General features: G+C 36.6%; 1 protein-coding gene across 8 annotated transcripts in view; it reads right to left on the reverse strand.

Annotated features, from left to right (window-relative positions):
• Positions 1–720: 720 nt before the first annotated feature.
• The window catches only part of RPS6KB1 (ribosomal protein S6 kinase B1), a 34,860-nt gene continuing 15,176 nt past the window's right edge, over positions 721–20,404 (reverse strand). For 5 of the 8 annotated variants that reach the window (XM_070394765.1, XM_070394769.1, XM_070394768.1 and 2 more), the window contains exons 4-15: positions 20,332–20,400; positions 15,193–15,340; positions 13,048–13,105; positions 11,525–11,625; positions 9,465–9,555; positions 9,190–9,280; positions 8,354–8,461; positions 8,020–8,082; positions 7,761–7,838; positions 5,247–5,354; positions 2,872–2,984; positions 721–1,642 (exon numbers count right to left, since the gene is read on the reverse strand). In XM_070394765.1, coding sequence (XP_070250866.1) covers positions 1,405–1,642; positions 2,872–2,984; positions 5,247–5,354; positions 7,761–7,838; positions 8,020–8,082; positions 8,354–8,461; positions 9,190–9,280; positions 9,465–9,555; positions 11,525–11,625; positions 13,048–13,105; positions 15,193–15,340; positions 20,332–20,400 — 1,266 coding nt within the window. In that variant the 3' untranslated portion in view covers positions 721–1,404. The other 3 variants (XM_070394770.1, XM_070394772.1, XM_070394773.1) reach the window with 3 other exon arrangements.

The following is a 20,404-nucleotide window of genomic DNA, read 5'->3' on the forward strand; positions in this document are numbered from 1 at the left end:
TGCTCTCTTTAAGGCAGGAAGTATTTAAGAAAGGTAAAGTTACCTTTATTTTTATTCTTTGTACCAGTAAATCACTTATGTAGATTTTGTTACAATTTCAAAAACATAGTGTCTTGTTAGCATATTTCCTAAATTAAGCCACTAAGTTTTCTTATTCACCGTGGAAGACATTCATCAAAAGGCCATCAAATATTTTTACAATAAAAAAATGTAGCCCCAGTACAGGAGAAAAGAACCTTTTTTCCTTTGAAAACTGTTGAGGGGAAAAAATGTAAGGAAGGTAGACAGCAAAAACAGTAAAAAGTAAAACTTAAAACCTTACCAATTAGCTGTGAAGAGATTAGACATAGAGAGTGGACTATGGCAACACCCTCTTCCCTGAATCTCCCTCACTTTACCGCCCTCAATATGCATTTTATCCTGACTCTCTTCTGTCCTCCTTCAGCCACAGGCTGAAAACATTTGGTGTCTTGAACCAAATACTGATATAAGAACAGGTGGCGCTATGTTTCCAAGTGCAATGCAGGCCCAGGACAAGGATGAAATGTAGGACATACTACATATGCCCATTCCAAGGCTTCCAGTTAAGCTTAGCACGTAACAGTACTGCAAATAGAAATGATTAAATATATATTTTTCCTAGTATTACAGATAGGTGTTGCAGCTGGGTTACTGAAAATAAACCTCAGGTCCACCCCAATCCCTCAAACGAGCCACAGCTGTGGTTAACAATGATTCATTTGCATTTTTATTATTTCACCAAGAGAAGAAACAGAACTTGTCTATCTTTCTTCACACCAACCAAAAATTTCGGATTTGAAGTTTGGGATGTTTTCCATGATGAGCTGAATCAAAAGTCTATTTGAAAAATATATATTTATATAAAAAAAAGATTCGGGTTGTTTGCACGTAAAACATCAATTGGTAAGTTTGTCTTTGATTCCATGTTGCTGGAAAAGTTTGATCAAGCTTGCATGCTAATTTGTCCTTGGTTGCAAGTATGACAGGCAATTTCATACTTTGCCTAGTGAAAGGATAACCCTTCCTTGACACAAATCAGAACTCAACAGTGATTCAAAAGCAACATCCTATCCTTAATACTGTCAGTTTTGAGCCATCAACATGAAAATCCTTGATAATGTTGAGAAGATGTTGCTAGGAATCAATTAATTGATGTGCCTCGGAGTTCTGCAATACTATTTTGCTTAAGTTATTTTTTTTTTTTTGCACCATTGATTGATTTTTAAAAATCCAGGTTTATTTTTCCTCTGTCCAAAGTGTTCTATGTAACGACACTGACTCTTCGAGACTGTCATTTTCAGTCTTCTTGTTTCACCCTGAAGGATAATCATAAATCCTCTCCCCACCTTTTTTTGCCTTAAATTCATTAAAAGCATTGCTCTGTCATAGATTCATACGCAGGTGCTCTGGTCGTTTGGAGATCATGGGAAAAGCTTGTTTTTTGTATGGCCCGGAGTTCGGCTGTCGTATTGGAAGTGGGGCTGAAGCTTCCCCACTCATCGTCACATCCATCTGCTCTATTCCACTTGTTTCCATTGGGTATTCCACCGGCGTCTGAGGATTTGCTGTGCTGGCTGAAGCACCTCTTCCCCAGAAATCCCCAGGAGAAAATTTGACTGGGCTTTAAGACAAGGAAGAGCTATCATTCATTTGTCTTACGGATCATCTCAACAAAAAAAACTTTCCTTTGCATTTAAAGGGAGGGGGGTAATAAGACATTTATTTTCATTTAATTTTATTTTTGTGTGGATCAGCACAAAAGCAAAAGATGAATTATCTCCCCTAGACTAACGGCCAGTTTCCCAACTAGTCTCTTTATCTTTACAATTTCCCCAGTAAAACACTCAATGATACTTAGTAGTAGTTGTTGTTGTTTTTTCAAAACAACACATATTACTTCCCCACTTAAAACAGCTTCCCATTGCATTTAAAATAAAATACTTCTCTAAAACTTTGCCATTCTATTCCTCACTCACCACACTTCAGAAACACTGACCTCCCTTTCATTTCCCAAAAAAGGTCATGTTTTTTCCTCCCTTAAGGCTTTTGCACAAGTTGTTGTTCTACCTGTTACACCTTGTATTTTTATTTTTTGTATGGCTGGCTCTTTCTCTTCATTCTTAGACTTACTTCACCAGGGAGGCCTTTCTCTCACCACCATGAATACGTGCCCCCTTGTTATTCTTTGCTCTCTACCAACACATTCTTCCCTCCACCTTCATTGGCACTCGGTACTACTCGCAATTATGTATTTCTTGTATTTCCTTCTTTGCTTACTGCAGCGGTTCTCAACCTGTGGGTTGCGACCCCTTTGACGGTCGAACGACCCTTTCACAGGGATCGCCTAAGACCATCCTGCATATCAGATATTTACATTACGATTCATAACAGTAGCAACATTACAGTTATGAAGTAGCAACGAAAATAATTTTATGGTTGGGTCACAACATGAGGAATTGTATTTAAAGGGCCAGAAGGTTGAGAACCACTAGCTTACTGTGACTCCCTCTCACTAAATTATAAACTTCATCAAGGACAATTCCTGTGTTAATCATGTGCCCCAGCATGCAGCAGAGCTCCTGGCACACAACAGATGTTGAATGAATGGGTAAAGAGGACAGCTGCTTACTTTTAGGAGGGAAGGTATATGAGTGATTATCAGAGATTAGTACAGACTAGTCACTTACAATATAAGAAGGTATAGATAGATGTTGTGCATATGTCAATCAAAGAGAATATGAGGCCAGGTCTTTCATTAAATGTAACTTGGCATAAATTTCATAAACAATGCTCTTCTAGGTTTAAAAAAAAAAGAAAAAAAGAAAGGTGAAAGTAACAAAGTCTGAATACCTGACGGGTGTTCGTGGGCTGCCAATAAATCTTCGAGGTGATCGGATTTTTGGTTCAAAGGAAAACTTTTCTTTCACGCTTTCAAGTACAGATGGAGCCACATATGTAAAACCCTGAAAGATAGTAATAGTGGACTACAGAAGGTCATTTGTCATACACATCAAGAAAATGTGATTGTTCAGTCTCTAACACACCATCACAACAATTATGCATTCCTAAAATCGTTAATCTATATACTCTCCAATCGCCTCAATCTCACTTCACACCTGTTAACTTTTTTTCCAGCCATTTCTTGAGGCACAGACCTCAAGAAAGAATTCTATTGAGCCCCATATGCCAGCAAACAAAATTCCACTCTATTGAAAGGAGTAGAACAAAACAGGTAAATGTAAGCTCCATATTAAGATGTAAATACCAAGAGAAATGCAAAGAAAATTCTAGTGTTTCTAGCCACATGCATATAAGCACCTAAGATTATCACCCCCAAAAACAGTTTCTCATTATTAGACCAAAATAAAAATAGAATTCTCTAACTTAGCACATGTGATTTTTCTGGTTTTACCCCAGTGATCAGATAGATTTGGTAGTTTCTTGATGAATAAATAAGTGTCAGTATTGTGAAAACTCTCAATTGTAATTGGCAATATGCAGTTTTATTAGCTTTTCTTTCTTGGATCTTGCTATTAGGCTATCAACTGTCATTTCTCTTGCTGTCAATGTTCATCTCTTTAACAATCAGTCCTCCTCTATTTATTATTCCAGTCACCTATGAATCAGTGTTATGAGTTACAAATAAAAAGATTTAATAAAGTTCTGTAAAGCATATACTTTGTGATAGCCACATATGGACTTCAGAGGACATTTTCTGGCATGTTCTAGTGAGCTAAAGAGGACGAGGCTGTGCCTTGATCATCTTTGAATTTCCTTTAATTCTGTGATAGGAACTTATCGAACTGAAGTTGCTACAACTCCAATCTCCAGGTAAGTGAATGTAACTATTTCTTGTTAATTTTTTAAGGAGAGCTACTTTAGCCTGGCCAGTGTGGCACAGTGGTTGAGCGTAGACCTAGGAACCAGAGGTCATGGTTCAATTCCCTGTCAGGGCACATACCTAGGGGGTGTGCAGGAGGCAGTCGATCAATGATGTTTCTCTCTCATCTGTTTCTATCTCTCAGTCTCTCACCCTCCCTCCCTTTCACTCTCTCTAAAATAAATAAATAATCAATAGAAAAAATATTCTCTGGTGAAGATTAACAACAACAAAAAAAGATTAATTTTGAATATACACAATTTTTGTACTCCATGCTACCTTTAGAACTTAACCTCCACCCCAAAATGTACATTACTTTGTGTTAATACTGTGAGCATGAGCGGCACAAAAAAAAGTTGGATAATTGAGTGACAAATTCAGTGAACTTGGAAACAAACAGGGAAAAAACCAACTTCTAAATGATTGCTTTTCCCATATTCCATTCCCTCTAAAGGTGGTCCAAAATGAAATGACAAAGGATAACAAAAAAGGAAAGATGTAGATGTTCATGTTACACTTTAGTAATAAAATAAACATAAGCATACATGATACTTAGGCAAAATAATATGCAATGATGGGTATCAGATATAATCATTTTTGTTTATCAAAATCTAAAAGCTTTGCTTTTCTGAGACAAGGTATAAATCAATACACTTTATCAATAAAGATTAATCTAGTCCTAGCTAGTTTGGCTCAGTGGATAGAGCGTCAGCCTGAGGACTGAAGGGTCCCGGGTTCGATTTCAGTCAAGGGCACATGCCTGGGTTGCGGGCTAGATCCCCAGTAGGGGGTGTGCAGGAGGCAGCCGATCAATGATTCTCCCTCATCATTGATGTTTCTATCTCTCTCTCCCTCTCCTTCTCTGAAATCCATAAAAATAAAAAAAAAAGATTAATCTATTAACTATCATATATGAACCTATATATTTTGATGTCAAATAGTCACAATTAATAGGTTAAAAATCCCCTTTAGACTTATGTGAAGAGTACCAAAAGTCTGTTTCAGGAATAAAATAGTTACAATGAGCTCTTTTCCTACTACTATAGCTGTCGCTTTCGGTTGATCTGCTGAGCCAAATATCATCTTAAGTCAGTGGCCTATCCAAAAAGGAATCAGACACTCTGAAAACCGAACATACTCTCCTACTCTAATGGCTAAAATAGACTGTTGGATTATGAGAATCAATTTTCTAACATCAATAAGCTATTAAGGGGATAACTTTAAAAAATAGCACCTCGGGTTATCTACATGAAACTGCAAAGCAAGCAAATTGAATTTTTTTATTGAAAAGGGCCCATCCTCATACTTAAATTTCCTATGCCTACATGGAAATTCTGTCACTTACCAGAAAGACCTGGTTGGCACTTTCACTGAGAGTCGAGTCATCTGGGCTGTCAACAGGTGTCTGACGTGTAAACTTTGAATCAAACTGACTCACATCCTCTTCAGATTGCTTTATAAAAAAATGATTAGAAAATGGTAAGTAGTCTATATTATACAAATCAAATGCATTACAGCCTTCTTACTGGTACATCAGAGTATGTGGTTGTGTCTTTTAAAACAAAAAATCTTAAATCTCAAAAGCTGAACACCAATTTAAAAAAACTGCAATAGATTGAAACACAAATATGTTATTATTTTTTAAAATACATTTTTATTGAATTCAGAGAGGAAGGAAGAGAGAGAGAGATAGAAACATCAATGATGAGAGAGAATCATTGATTGGCTGCCTCCTGTACACCCCATACTGGAGATTGAGCCCACAACCCAGGCATGTGCCCTTCCAGGAATCAAACCATGACCTCTTGGTTCATAGGTCGACACTCAAACACTGAGCCACACAGGCCAGGTGAAACACAAATGTTAAAAGACATGAGTTCATTACTGCACTACATTTAAAAATCACATAATTCTTTGGTCAATTTGGAAGATGTTAGGAAACTAATTCATTATTTTGAAAAAGGCCACATATTCTGCTTCTCCTGTATGAACTGTACCTCAGGTAACCAAGCAACTGCTGTAAAGAGTTTCTTTTTATGGAAGAATTCCAGCTAATAAGTAAAGAATGAATAACAATATTATAGTAAAACAATTTTACAAACCCCTAATGAAATCCTGGAACTAGGCAAGAGTTTCCCAACCTCAGCACTATTGATACTTTGGGCCTCCATTCTTATAGAGGGCTGTCCTATGCATTATAGAATATTTGGAGCAGCTCTAGCTTCTACTCCTAGGTACTAGTAGCATCCCCTTCCCAAGTTGTGATAACCTGTTCCAGATATTGCCATACTGACCCTGGCTGAGAACCAGTGATGTAGACAATGATCAATGACCCCTAAGTCTCCCGATCAAGATATACAACCTCAAAAGTTTAATCTGATCTGCATCTAAATCTAACCACCAGTTTTCAGAAATACCGGGAACAGATGAACAAAGTCAATGACACCCTTGAGTTAAAATAAAAAAATCAAAATGAGGGACCCTATAGGAAAAATGGTGCAGTGTTGTTGTTTTTTCCAATAAATCCTCAAAAGAGGAATTAAGAGGGGGGAATCGATAGATGGGAAGAAACCTAAGAGCCACAGTAACAAAATTATACAGGCCTTGATTGAATCCTTATTGAAACAAACGGGGGAAAAAAAAAACAAAAACTAAGGAAATTGTCAGCTTTTTAATGGTGATGACAGCATGTTTATGTTTAAACAAGATGACCTGACAACTTTTGAGGTTGGGCAGTTGGTACATGAGGGCTAATTATCCTCCTTACAATTATATATGTTGAAATTTTAAAGCAAGTCACCTTGTGCTCCAAGGACCAAATAATTATCATTATCCTCCTCCACCTTCACCCCAAGAATAGAAAAAGAAACCATTTTCTCTAATTCTGATGTGGTAGAAAGACAAGAACTAACATACTAACTCATTTACTCATAAACATATTATTATGGTTTGAAATGGCCCCCCGCCCCCCCCCCCCCCCCAACACTCATATGTTGAAGCTCTAACTCTCACAGTAACTCAGAATATGACCTTATTTGGAGTGAAAACCACTGCAGATATAATTAGTTATGAAGAAGTCAAACTGGAGCAGGGAGTATCCTAATTCAATATGACTGGTGTCCTTAGAAAAAGGGAAAATGTGGGCACAGACCTGCACATTCTCACAAGGAGAATCCCATGTGAACATGAAGACAGAGACTGAGGTGATGTGTCTACAAGCCAAAGAAGCCAAAGACAGCCAGCAAACCACCAGAAGTTAGGAGAAAGGCATGGAACAGAGTCTCTCTCACAGCCTTCAGAAGGAACCAACTCTGCCAATACCTCAATCTCAGATCTCTAGCCTCCAGAACTGTAACACAATAAATTTCTATGGTTTAAGCCACCAAGCCTACGGTACTTGGTTGCTGCAATCCTACAAAACATATATTCTACATTCTGAAGAAAAAAATTCTCAGGAAATGAAATTTAAAATTCCAGCTGAATTAAGCAAAATAAAACAAAACAAAAAAATGAGCCCTAGCCGGTTTAGTTAAGTGGATAATGCATTGGCCGGTAGCCTGAAGGGTCTGGAGTCTGATTCCAGTCAAGGGGACATACCTCAGTTGCAGGCTCAATCTCCAGCCCTGGCACTGGTTGGGGTGCATGCGGGAGACAACCAATTGATGTGTGTCTCTCACATCAATGTTTCTCTCTCTCTCTCTCTCTCTCTCTCTCTCTCTTTCTCTCTCTAAAAAATCAATGGAAAAATATCCTCGAGTGAGGATTGAAAATAACAACAAAAAAATTGTTTGACTGCTCTGAGATTTTATTTTAAAAATGTGCCAGGTCCCTCAAATCATATGATTTCATGTATACATACCAACAGAGGTTTAAATGGGGGCTCCACCTTCCGAGCCAGCAATTCTTCCCAGTTAATATGTCTGAAGAATGGATGAGCCTAGAAAAAAAAAGAGCAGAAAGAACAGTCAAGGGGAGCAGACTTGACTGGATTGACACTGCCTGCTTGAACATACTGATCACAAAATAAGCAATACTTGTAAGCAACTACATACAACCTACACAAATACACAACATTAGCATTATCTTTCCCTCCAACCACCAAGCATGCCAGTCCCTACTTGAACTTCTCCAGCATCCCCAGGACCAGCTCCCAGACGAGAAGCAGCATTTCTTTTCAGCAGCTTTAAAGAGAAGGAAAAAACACTGATGAACTTAGTCAAACTGATTATTTTTCTTTATAGAATTTGCTTATCTATTTTGCCTTGGGAAAATAAATATTGTTTGGGATAAAAAGAAAATAAAACCTTTAAAAAAATTTATACTTTCCCTACAAAATCTATAGACTTTTTCATTCAATATCTGTGCATGATTCTTATTCAAAATGTATATTTAATTCTATTTAAATCCTAGTAGTTAAGGCTTATGATTTCAGTGCCTATTTAAGAACCCTACCTTTTTAAGCAGATCTCTGGCTTCTTGTGTGAGGTAGGGAGGCAAATTGAGTTTACATTTGAGGATTTTGTCAATTGTTTTCTTTCTATTCTCCCCAGTGAATGGTGGCTAAGAGTAGAAAAGAATGAGAAAAATTAGCATATAAAAAATAAAAATAACAGAATTATCCATTTCCTGAATTACTCAGTTATTCATAGAGGTCAGAAATGTATGAGGACTGTTAAAGACTGTAGTTTTTAAACAACAGGACAGAAGAAAAAGCAATGTCCTGAAAGGAACTGAGATTCCACCATTACCTTTGTGCGATAATGTAATTATGTAATTTTATGCTTCACTTTCTCCATTTATAAAATAAGGGCCGTATCTATTTTACATCTATTTCAGAGGACTTCCATGACATAGATCATTTAAATGAAAATGATTTACAAGTACAGGGGCCCATGTTACTTACTGCTAATAAAGCATTTTTTGTGCTAAATTTTAAAAAATAACTCCAGCCAAGACCGGTTTGGCTCAGTGGATAGAGCGTCGGCCTGCGGACTGAAGGGTCCCAGGTTCGATTCCGGTCAAGGGCATGTACCTTGGTTGCGGGCACATCCCCAGTGGGAGGTGTGCGGGAGGCAGCTGGTCGATGTTTCTCTCTCATCGATGTTTCTGACTCTCTATCTCTCTACCTTCCTCTCTGTAAAAAATCAATAAAAATATAAGAAAAAAAAAATAATAACTCCATTGGTAATATTTTCAAGGCATACAGGAAAGGTCTCTTGCTATAGTGATTTAATAATTACTCAGCACAGACAATATATAACACATGCAGCTTTTAACTGTGCACCTACTGCTCCAGTCAGCATGTCATACATTAATGCTCCCAGACTCCACCAATCCACAGCACGATTGTGGCCACTTCTCATCAAGATTTCAGGGGCCCTACAACAAGAAAAACAATATACCCCCAAAATTCACCCACTTGCATATCATCTGAATAAGAGTTTCTCAAACAAAATATGAAGCCAAATGATGCTACAGAAAATTTAGCACTCTACTACTTAAACCAGGTAAAAGATAGCTATTACCCCCAAACCAGTTATATTTCTTTCAACATGCAGCTCACATGTATTCTATTGTTCCACAAAATGTGTGTGTGACTGTTCCATCATGAATAGATTCTTTGCATAGTCCAAAGTCTGTTAGTTTCACATGACCTGCAAATGAAAGGTTATAGCATGGTTATTCTGAGAAATCTAAGGTTTAGATGGTGTTTAAACATCATACAAGATAATAATCTATCCTTCCATTTAACTTTTTCTGCTTTAATTTTTTGAAGTTATCAAGAACTACCAAGGTGCCATCCATAAAATGGGATGTTAACTCTAAGGTTAGGGTAGATTCATTTTTTGCCAATGATAATATCTATATAGCAAGGGGGGGGGGGGATAAAAGAGTGAAACGGCTTGTCTAAGGTACTAGCTTCACCTATATCTAGAATCTTCTACCATCCTGAGAAAGTAATTCCTGGGAAAACTTGAAGTCTGGTTTAAACACACAGACCTCATAAAGACATTCTGCACCTTTTAAACAAAGGCATGACTGGGCAATTCAGTTCATACTTCAAATATGTAGCTTTTATTACTGTGACTTGACAGCTTTTAAAATGGTCTCAGAAAGTCACTATAACAAATTAAATCATTCTGCCAATACACTACCAGTTCAGAAAAAGAAATAAAATTGCTACATGACATGGGACCATCATCTCAGATTCAGGCAAGTGATAAACTCACCACCTTACAAAGAATATTTCAGTTCAAGTTCAGCTTTACTGGACTGTCATAGATATCCAGTGGTTCAACCACCCCAGGGACCCTACTATTCCAGGTTTATTTCAGAAAAAATAAAAGGCACTGGCCTGTTGATTCAAATGTAAATGTGTATTTTACTCTGACAAAGAAGTATGACCTTTCTTTTCACAGAACCACCTGACACACTCAAGCTTATGAATCAAAGAAGTTAACTATCATATCACTTCCCTATTCTATCCTTTGCTTCAGAATCAATATCCATATGTGCAGAACTGGGAGGGAGAGAAATATATATATTCCCATGTTGTACTTGGTTAAATATAGTGTATCTCCTTTAAAAAAAAAAAAAAGGAAAGGTACCAGTGTGGCTCAATTGGTTGGAGCATCGTCTCATAACCAAAAGGTCATGGGTTCGATTCCCAGTCAGGGCACATGCCCAGGTTTCGGGTTTAATCTCCAGTTAGGGTGTGTATGGGAGGCAACTGGCCAATATTTCTCTTTCTCTCCCTTCTTCTCTCCCTGAAAATTGGGGGGCGAGGCGGGAAGGAAGGTGGGAAGCACAATTTGAAACATTTATACAGGCATCAGTTGTCCATACACCAATTTCTGCCTAAGGATTTTAAACTGTTAACTACCTTGTGCGTCATTCTGTAGACATCTAAGGATCAGCAGCCCCCCAGATATCCTGGTTAGCTGGCTGCTCCTTTGGAGTGTGAGTGAACTGAATTGCCAAGTCTACCCAGCCCAGATTACTCTCACATAAACTAAACTGTCTGCAGCAGCATGTGGCTATAATCAAGGCCCTATAGCTATACAGAATATTAATATCTGATTTTTATGTTTGTTGTTACAACTGATCAGCAAGAATAAACTGATGCCTACTAAGTATTTTATTTCCAAAGCTACATCAATTATTTTGGTTCAATTCTAAGCCTGTCCTTTTTTACAGCATTAATAAAAGTTATCATATAAAAGTACTGCTTCTAATAATTATGTATTTTCATCATTAAAGAAAACCCAATATGTAAAGTTAGATTCCTTTTCCAATTTAAGGAATAATCTAAAATTTGTGTTTGGACTGGCTGTGGTGCACCACATTTTATGTAAGGATTTCTAAAAAATGATAAGCTATAAAGAGTAAGAATTAAAAAAACGTAGTATAGTGGCCAGTTATCCTCAACTCCCTTTAATCTCATCAACCATAAATACCTAAATATTTAAATTTCAGCAAGTATCATGATGTCATTTAAGTTCTGAGGGAAGAATGTATATAATAATAGACATGTGAATGTGGGGCTTTGAAAATGACCATGACCTGTGTGGGAGGATTTTAAGATGGTTATTTACTATAGAATTGTTTACAGTATATCTCCACCTTGGTGATTAAGCATGATATTCTCCGGCTTCAGGTCTCTGTAGATGATCCCCTTTTGATGTAAATGCCCCAAAGCCATGGAAATTTCTGCCAAGTAAAAGCTGGAAACAAAAGTGATTTAATAAAAATTAAAAAGAGTAATCTACTCAAAGCAGTTTTATGTATGGAGCAAAAAAACCTTGGAAGAAATAGACATGCACCAAAGACCAAATTAGTGGCAGGAGGAATATCAGGGAAAGAGATGGCATAAGATGCTGCCAAAAGGCATGAAGACATGTTTCACTTTTTTCGTGAAACTATATTTTATTTCATCATTAGAACATATTGCTAAAATTACTAAGAAATCCAGAATATGCCAAACTGTTACTGGTCATGTTTTGTTCTGTCTGTGTAGGAACTAGGCCAATAGTCATTCAGATCAAAGCAAATTTCTCCCACCCACCCCCAATTTTAAAATCCCATAGGAAATAAGAATTTTGTTATTCTCAAAGAGCAAATCTTAGTTTGAGACGATACCTTATATATAACTTGATCCTTAGAAGCCCATTCATCCCTTTCTTAATAAAGCTGCATATTTATACACAGTACATGCCCACAGTATCTGCCCTCCCTCTTGCCAGACAGCCCACAACTATAAACTGTGTGACACTCAAATTTATCTACCTCAAAAGAATAAAGGGCTGAGTCAACCCTGTCTGGATTCGAAAAGCACAAGGCACTGCAATACTGGCTGCATAACAATGTTGCAATCCTGCAGATTACTCCAGGATGGAGAGGGTGTGTCCTAGAGGACTGAGGCAGTTTCACAGCCAGCACGACCCCAAACAGCCTCCAACATGGCTCAGAGAGCCTCCTCCAAAAAAGGGCACTTCATCCCTAAGGCTCTTAAATGCAGCTTCTGTGTTAGAAAAGGCCTGAAATTAAACAATGGAATGCAGTTTGGTAATTAAGGTAGAAAAAACAGTTAAGTGTTTTCTATTCAATTATTGTGTAGGATAAACTGATTTATTGTTACCCAGTACTATCATTTCACAAAAGAATGTGCACATTTTTAATTTGAAGCAGAAGAAATAGGAAGGTAGATCCCATCCTGGCCATAGAATCAATCCACAGATGATATGTGCAGGCTTATCACCTGCCTAAGACTGCCCCTTGGGAACTGAAAAGTCTAAAAAAAGGTGGTGATTGCTGATACTTTCCATTGTTCCACACACAAAGTTTCACTGGAAAATCAAACTCACCCACAACCAAGGCAGGCAGCTTACCAATTCAAGGAAAGAAAGCCCCAGTGAGAATGGTTCTGTTAGGAACTGGTGTGAAGAGCGTTGCACCCAAGGCCTGAAGGCAAAGGAATGATGTGACCTCCAAAAGCTGCCCAGTCCCAAAGCTGCTTCTCCCCCTTTAAGTCCTGAGTGACTGAATGGCTCCCGAACAATTTATTGAGTCATTTGGCTGCCCACAGTGGGAATAAGGCTTTGCTTTAACATTACCTGAATCCATGCAACCACAAAAATTTCACTTACCAGGCTGTGTCTTCCATAAATATTCCCTCTCTTTCTAACTGCATAAATAATTCTCCTCCTGTAAAGAAACAAAAAAGACATTAGAAATAAATCAATCTTTATTTCTAACCCACTTCTAATGAGAGGGTCTGTGCTTTCCTTTTAACCATAATTAAACGACATCAAGCGCCTAAAAAATAAGAAACAGATTCTAAAAATTATAGTTTTAAAACTAAGACCTCAGAATCCTATTTTTAACAGTGTTCCCACTCTTATGTGAAATATGTAAGTTTTGGAATTCTAGGTTTTATATCTATGAACTTAAAAATTTTTATAGATTCCAGACCTGAGTTAAAAAAAAATCTTGATTAAAGCTTCTCTAACATTTTACCCGTAAGTAGATAAATGTTAGTATATAATTAAAACCAACTTTGCAAATTAGCGAATGCCTCATAACTCTTAAATTAGACGAACCTGGGAGCAGCCTTCTAAAAAGCATGGCACGATTTGAGTATCCAAATAAGTGATAATAAAGGGTTATATCCCACTGAATAATCTTAGAATCCATGAGTCCACAGTGATATAAGTCAACAAACAGATAAATAAGTCTTAAATTAATTTTTTCAATGGAGGGGACAGGAAAGCTCTTCGTTACAGCTGAATGCCAAATAACAAATGAAGTAGGCATGATGGAATAAGAAAAGTCACTTGACTACCATCAGAGTTCATTGTTTTAGGCAAGAATCAATGGATGTTAAAACCATATGTGAAAAGTTTGATGAGAGACAAGATATTTAAGTAACCTCAAAATATCTTCTCATGATACTTATTAAATACAAAGGGAAAACCTCACCAGGATAAAAACTGGCAGACACCACCTTATACATGTGATCAAAGTTAACATCAACAGTAATGGGACAAAGATATATATATATATATCATGTACCTCCTGATCTGATACATGAAGAAGAAAACAATGTCACTTGGATGGTCCTCCCAAAAATGCATAACCTGAAACTAATCCTGAGGAAACATCAGGTAAGCACAAATTGATGGAGTCTATAAAATAACTGGCCTGTACTTGTCAAAAATGTCAAGGTCATGAGAGACAAAGAAAGACTAAGGAACTGTTCCAGATTAAAGAAAACTGAGATATTACTGTATCAATGTTAATTTCCTATTTTTAATAATTTTAGTATAGTTATGTAAGATACTATTATTGATTTTAGAAAATATACACTAAAGTATTTAGCGGCAAAGGGAAATCATGTCTACAACACTCTCTTAAATAGTTCAGAAAAGAACTATGTATATATGTATTCATGTATGTATATACACATATATACATATACAGAGAGAGAAAGAGAAAGACACGGATGAAAAAAAACATTGTGGTAAAATGCTAACACTTGGGGAATTTAGGTGAAGGGTATGTGGGAAATGTACTATTCTTGCAAATTTTTGTGTAAATATGAAATTATGTCAAAATTAAGTTACAAGAGAAAACTGGCAAATGTCACAAAAAAGTTACTAAATTCTGCAGCTTTCTGTTCCATGTCACATGCTATTGGGAAATCTCTATTTTTTAGAAAACTCAAGTGTGTGTGTTTGCTGTGATCTAGAAATGATATGTGGAGCAAGTAGTTTCTAGGAGGTGGTAAACCCTGGAAAATGTGGATAATTTCTAATCTAAATGCATAATTTATCAATAAGGCTACATTAACCCAAAATATTTTTAAGACAAATTTCCAAAAATACTCAGTATCTTAATCAAGACTGTCAGTGAGTTTTCCACTTCAGTTTAGAAAGAAATACTTTAATGATTTATTTGAGTTATAGTATCTTATCCAATTATAGTATCTTACCCAGTCAATTTGATGGCACTATCAATTACGTATTTGTTATTTTGTTAAGTAACTAGTTACAAAGGAATTAAGATAAAATTTTACAGATGGGAGGAAAAAAACTTATTCTTTAAAGTTTCCTTCATATTTGTCTGCAAAAAGAAACACCTGGTCACATCTAAATTCCTTATGTCAATGTATTCATCAATCTTAAGAGCTATTTGATCACATTGGGAAAAAGCATTTTTTCCATTGAAAAATGATGTTTTGACCCAGTTTCTGGAGCAAATGCAATTAATTACACCAAACTGCGTGTACTGACCGCTGAGATACTCAAGGATGAGGTAGAGTTTTCCACCAGTCTGAAAGGCATAAATTAAATCCACAATGAAGGGATGCTTTACTTCCTCCAGAATATTCCGTTCTGCTTTTGTATGAGCTGTATCTTTAGCATTTCTTACTATCATTGCCTAAAGGAAAAGAGATGATCTATAAGAACAAAACAGTAGACACTTGATTCTATAGTAAATGGAAAATCTAATTTGTGCTTTTCTTGCCAATATTAAACTATTAATTGTAGTTACCACTAGAAATTGAGATAGATGTAAATAGAAGACATGTACTTCTTATATATATATCTGCACTGTTTGGATTTTTTGAAGTGAACATGTAAATGCAAACCTACAGATACTTTTTAAAAAATGTAAAAAGATTAAGTTTATTCATATATTCATTAACTGTTGAATGTCTACTATGCTCCAGGCTCTTTAATAAGAAAGCAGAACTAACAGAAGGAGTCTCTAGCTCACAGGAGCCCAAAGTCTCAGGGAAGAGAGAGAGTCAATGGAAGTATGCATAAGGTGCTATGGGTCAACAGGGAAATTGCACCTGACCTGGCAAGAAGTCTTCCTTGAGGTGGTGGTACCTAAGCTGTATCATGAAAAGTTACTAAGACAAAATGTGGAGGATATAAAAAAGCATTCCCAGTGCAAAAGAGGCTTGACAGGACAAGATGTGTCTAGCAACTCTGTAAGTAGTTCAGTATGGTTAGAAGTGGTTAGAGATTAGGTGGAAGATGTAGGTGGAGGCCAGGAAATGGAAGGCCTGGGCATCTAAAGCAAACACGCTTGAATCTTATCTTAGAGGCAGAGGAGAAATGTTGAGGTAAGGGAAATGAAAAGCACTTGCCTTTCAGAAAGACAGTTCTAGTAACAATGTTGAGTTCTACAGGAGAAATGAAATGAGAGCTGTTAGGAGGCCAGTACAGTAAACTAAGCAAGAACTCAGACCTGTAACTAAGAAAATGAAAGTTAAAAATAAAAAAAAGAAAGGGTAAAGATACATAATTAGCATTTGCTGACTATCTAGATGTGAGAAGAAATCATGATATCGTGGTTTCTATTTAAGTAATAGGATAGATAATGGTGTCATTTACTAAGGGGGAATGGAAGGGAAGAAATAAGTTTTGAGGAAAAATAATGCATTGTTTTGGACATGTTAAGTCTAAGTTCTAGGACTAAGTTCTGGTGCACCTCCAACAACATGAAAAAGCATGTACAGAAGGTTATTAGTTGCAATATTATTTGTAAAAGTGAAACATTAGACACAACCCAAAAGCCCATGCATAAAATATTGGCTGAAAACCTATGGACTAGTTACACATTGTGTAAAAAAGCTATACAAAGAATGGAAACATCTCTATGAAAGCAAGGTGCAAAAGAGCATATATGGCATCACAGTTTACATTGTATGCTACCATTCTGTTTAAGAAAGGGAAAATCCTATATAATAAAAGGCTAATATGCAAATCAACCAAACGGCCGAATGACCAGTCTCTATGACGCGCACTGACCACCAGGGGGCAGATGCTCAACACAGCTTCCTCCGCCTCTGCAGCAGCACTAGAATGTCCGATTGATGCTTAGGCCTGCTCCCCATGGGAAGCGGGCCTAAGCCATCAGTTGGACATCCCCCAAGGGCTCCTGGACTGTGAGAGGGCACAGGCTGGGATGAAGGACACCCCCGCCCCCCGCCCGAGTGCACGAATTTCATGCACCGGGCCTCTAGTAAGAAAATACATATATATATATATATATATATGCTTATACCTGCAATTATAAAACATAACTAAGATAAACCAAAGCTAATGACAGTAGAAAGGTAGGAAAGGAAATGAGATATGCCTTGTGAGTAATGCCTTAATGGTTTTCTCATTCATTTTTTTTCTGACCTAAATCAAATATTACTATGATTATAAAATGGAGATTATGAATTCTGAACCATGTTAATGTTTTATACATTCCAAAAATAAAATTAAATCAACAAGGATCAGGGAGGGAAGTAAAAGTGAATACAAGAGAAATACATATACTTAATCAAATGTTACATTAAAAAGCTTATCACATCCTCTCTCTTTCCCATTTTTTTAGGGAGGCAACCTAATTTTTGGTGGCCTTGTTTTGGTACAAGAGAAATACATATACTTAATCAAATGTTACATTAAAAAGCTTATCACATCCTCTCTCTTTCCCATTTTTTTAGGGAGGCAACCTAATTTTTGGTGGCCTTGTTTTGACAAGGAAAAAAAAAGCTTACCACAGTAGATAAAAAGGTATTTAAGTGATATGTGTGTGTGTGTGTGTGTGTGTGTGTGTATAGCATAACAAAAATTGCAAAGAAATCTTTTTTTTCTTTTTCAATTACAGTTTACATTCAATATTATTTTGCATTACTTTCAAGTGTATAGCATAGTGGTTAGACAATCATAGACTTTACAAAGTGTTTCTCTTGATATTTCCAGTGCCCACCTGGCATCATACATAGTTATTACAGTTGGTCCAAAGGTTGTGGGTTATTGTTAAGGTGGTTAACATAGTTATCACAATATTATTTATTATATAGTTCCTATGCTGTACTTAAGAAATCTTAAACCACATTTAGTGGGTTTGTAGTTGTTAGTAGTATTGGTATTCTCAAACTATTTGCATATATCATGCAACTGAGTAAATGAGTAAATTTATTAATACCATTAGGCATCTCACTATGGAAAAACGGAAATATAAATATGGACTGAGGGCAGAAGAACCCTATGAAATTGGACTGGAATTAGGGATATCAATATGAAGCCATGATTTAAAACAATTAACCAATGTCATCCCAATAAATTCAATATCCTCGGGTAAGGATTAATAAAAACAAACAAAAATCAGAAGGAAGAAACTCAAAGTGAGCATATATAGTCATCTTACCTAGAGATTTAGGAATTAAAACCCTGGGCTTAACCCTAGCAACCTCCTCTCTTACATTATTTTTCCTGTGAGCTTTCATGCACACCAAGAAAAGACTGGGACAGTAACTGGTTCTCTAGCTAGGGGTGGGGAAAGGAAAACCCTGAAAGTGGGAAGGAGTGGTAGCTAAGTGAAAGGAGAGGCAAGCAAGTTGTCTTAGATGCCTGGGCCCAAAAAGGAAGCCTGACATTTAGCAGTAATTAAGTCTATGGATTTCCCAATACACCACACCCACCCACCAACAGTGGGGGAAAAAACCACCTCTTCTTTTCATTACAGATACCAGTGCCAGAAACATACCTCACTCAAGATATAATTATGACTAATTACGGTCAGCCCTGATTACCAGGCATGAATAAGCAACATGTCAAAAGGAATGAATTACTCTAAGAATTTTGACCAGGATTTCTTTTAACATTCCTAGAACAAGTATTATTATACTGTCTTCAATTCTACACCTAATATGGTTTACAGATTTTTAAAAAATCGTTAATCTCAAATTATTTCAATAGGAAAGCCAGACAGCAGATTAATCCTGACTTGCTAATGTAGAAACTGATGTTTAGAATACCTAAATTGCTTCTTTAAAAAAATCACCAATACTATGTGGCCATAGTATGTTCCTCAGCTTTTAAGTTAAGAAGTTATTTATACCTTAAGTGAAAATCAAGAAGGTAGAAACCAAAGCATTAAAAACTCTGTAACTGCCCTGGCCAGTTTTGCTCAGTGGATAGAGCATCGGCCCACAAACTGAAAGGTTCGGGTTCGATTCCAGTCAAGGGCACATATCTTGGTTGCAGGCTTGCTCCCCGGCCCTTGCAGGAGACAACCAATGTATCTCTCATCATTGATGTTTCTATCTCTCTCCCTCTCCCTTCTTCTCTGAAATCAATTAAAAAACAACAAAAAAATATACTTTTTTCAAAAAATAATTTTAATTATCTTTTAATAGTTTTCTACTAACCCTTGTTTTAAGACAGTGTGATCTTTTCAGAAATTAATCCCAAACAAAAAGAACAAGAAATGAAACACACATAATCCATCTTTAATAAAACTAGGAAACATAAGTAACTCTACACCTCAAAAAAAGGCAGAAAGGGAATAAAGCAATAGTACATGATTTGTAGAGTATATCAAACCTAAATGCCTGCCAAAGAGTAATAACTCAAAATAAGTTCATTCCATCAACAGAAACCTAGCAGGGTTAAAAAATTAGAGGCAAAAATAAAAAGAAAGGGGGAAAAAATCAGTCATACAAGACTGCAGCAGGCAGAAGGTGGAAGACTAAAAACAGGGAGATTATCTGAAAGTCTGTGTAAGGAACAGATACACCAACAAGGTTCCCATCCCCACACTAACCAGCAAGGGAACTACTCACTCAGAGGTGTGCTTTCCAGAAAAAAATAGAGTGAAGGATCAGTAAGACTGGAGTGCTAAAGTAAAAATTACTTCAGTGCAAGTCTTAGTGTGGAAAAGTGAGATCTCCATCTCCTCTTTCTCATCTAGTTCCAGAATGCTTTTTGTAAACGAAAGAATAGAGGATCTTTCTCAGTACCAATTGATCCATACCAATGGATCTACAGACACTGATATTGGAAGATATAGGACCCAGGAAACAAAGAATCCAACACCGAAGGAGTCAAGAGAATTCCAAGAATTATGGTAAAGGAAAAGTCCAATAATGACAATTATGCCTAAAAGTGATAATTATCTAATAAGCGTGACCACAGAATATTGGCCTCAAAGATGTTTTACAGAGTTGTTGAAAGGTATGAGAATACAATAGTAGATTCAATGAAAGTGAAGCAAAATGAGAGGGCAGGGTAAAGGGAGGATGGGGTTTTAAAAAAAAAAGAGTAAAACAGGAAGTCTGTACTATACATAATTCTAAAATGGATGCATTAAGTGATAGCAGGATATGCTAAATTACTTAGAAATACGGAGACCAGAACAAAGAGATAAAAGAGTTACCTCAGAGGAGAATTGAAGAGCTCTCCTTTCTTCCCTCACCAAATAGAAAGAAAATAGTCTTAATAATAATCAAACATATCTCACATTCTAAGAGGACTTAAAATTGTGTAAGAAGTATTTACTGACTGAGAATTTTAGACCAAAATGTGGATTTTATAGTAATTAAGAATATAGTCTGGGGGAAAGAGGAGGGAAGGTATCACCTTTTTAAGCACCTTCATGGCAAATATTTTTCCAGTATTTGCTCCTGTGACTTTTCGTACTTGAAAAACCTGT

The sequence above is a fragment of the Myotis yumanensis genome, unplaced genomic scaffold (assembly GCF_028538775.1).
Source record: "Myotis yumanensis isolate MYYU_CA2020_CCGP unplaced genomic scaffold, mMyoYum1.0.hap1 SCAF_16, whole genome shotgun sequence".
NCBI classification, from domain to species: Eukaryota; Metazoa; Chordata; class Mammalia; order Chiroptera; family Vespertilionidae; genus Myotis; species Myotis yumanensis.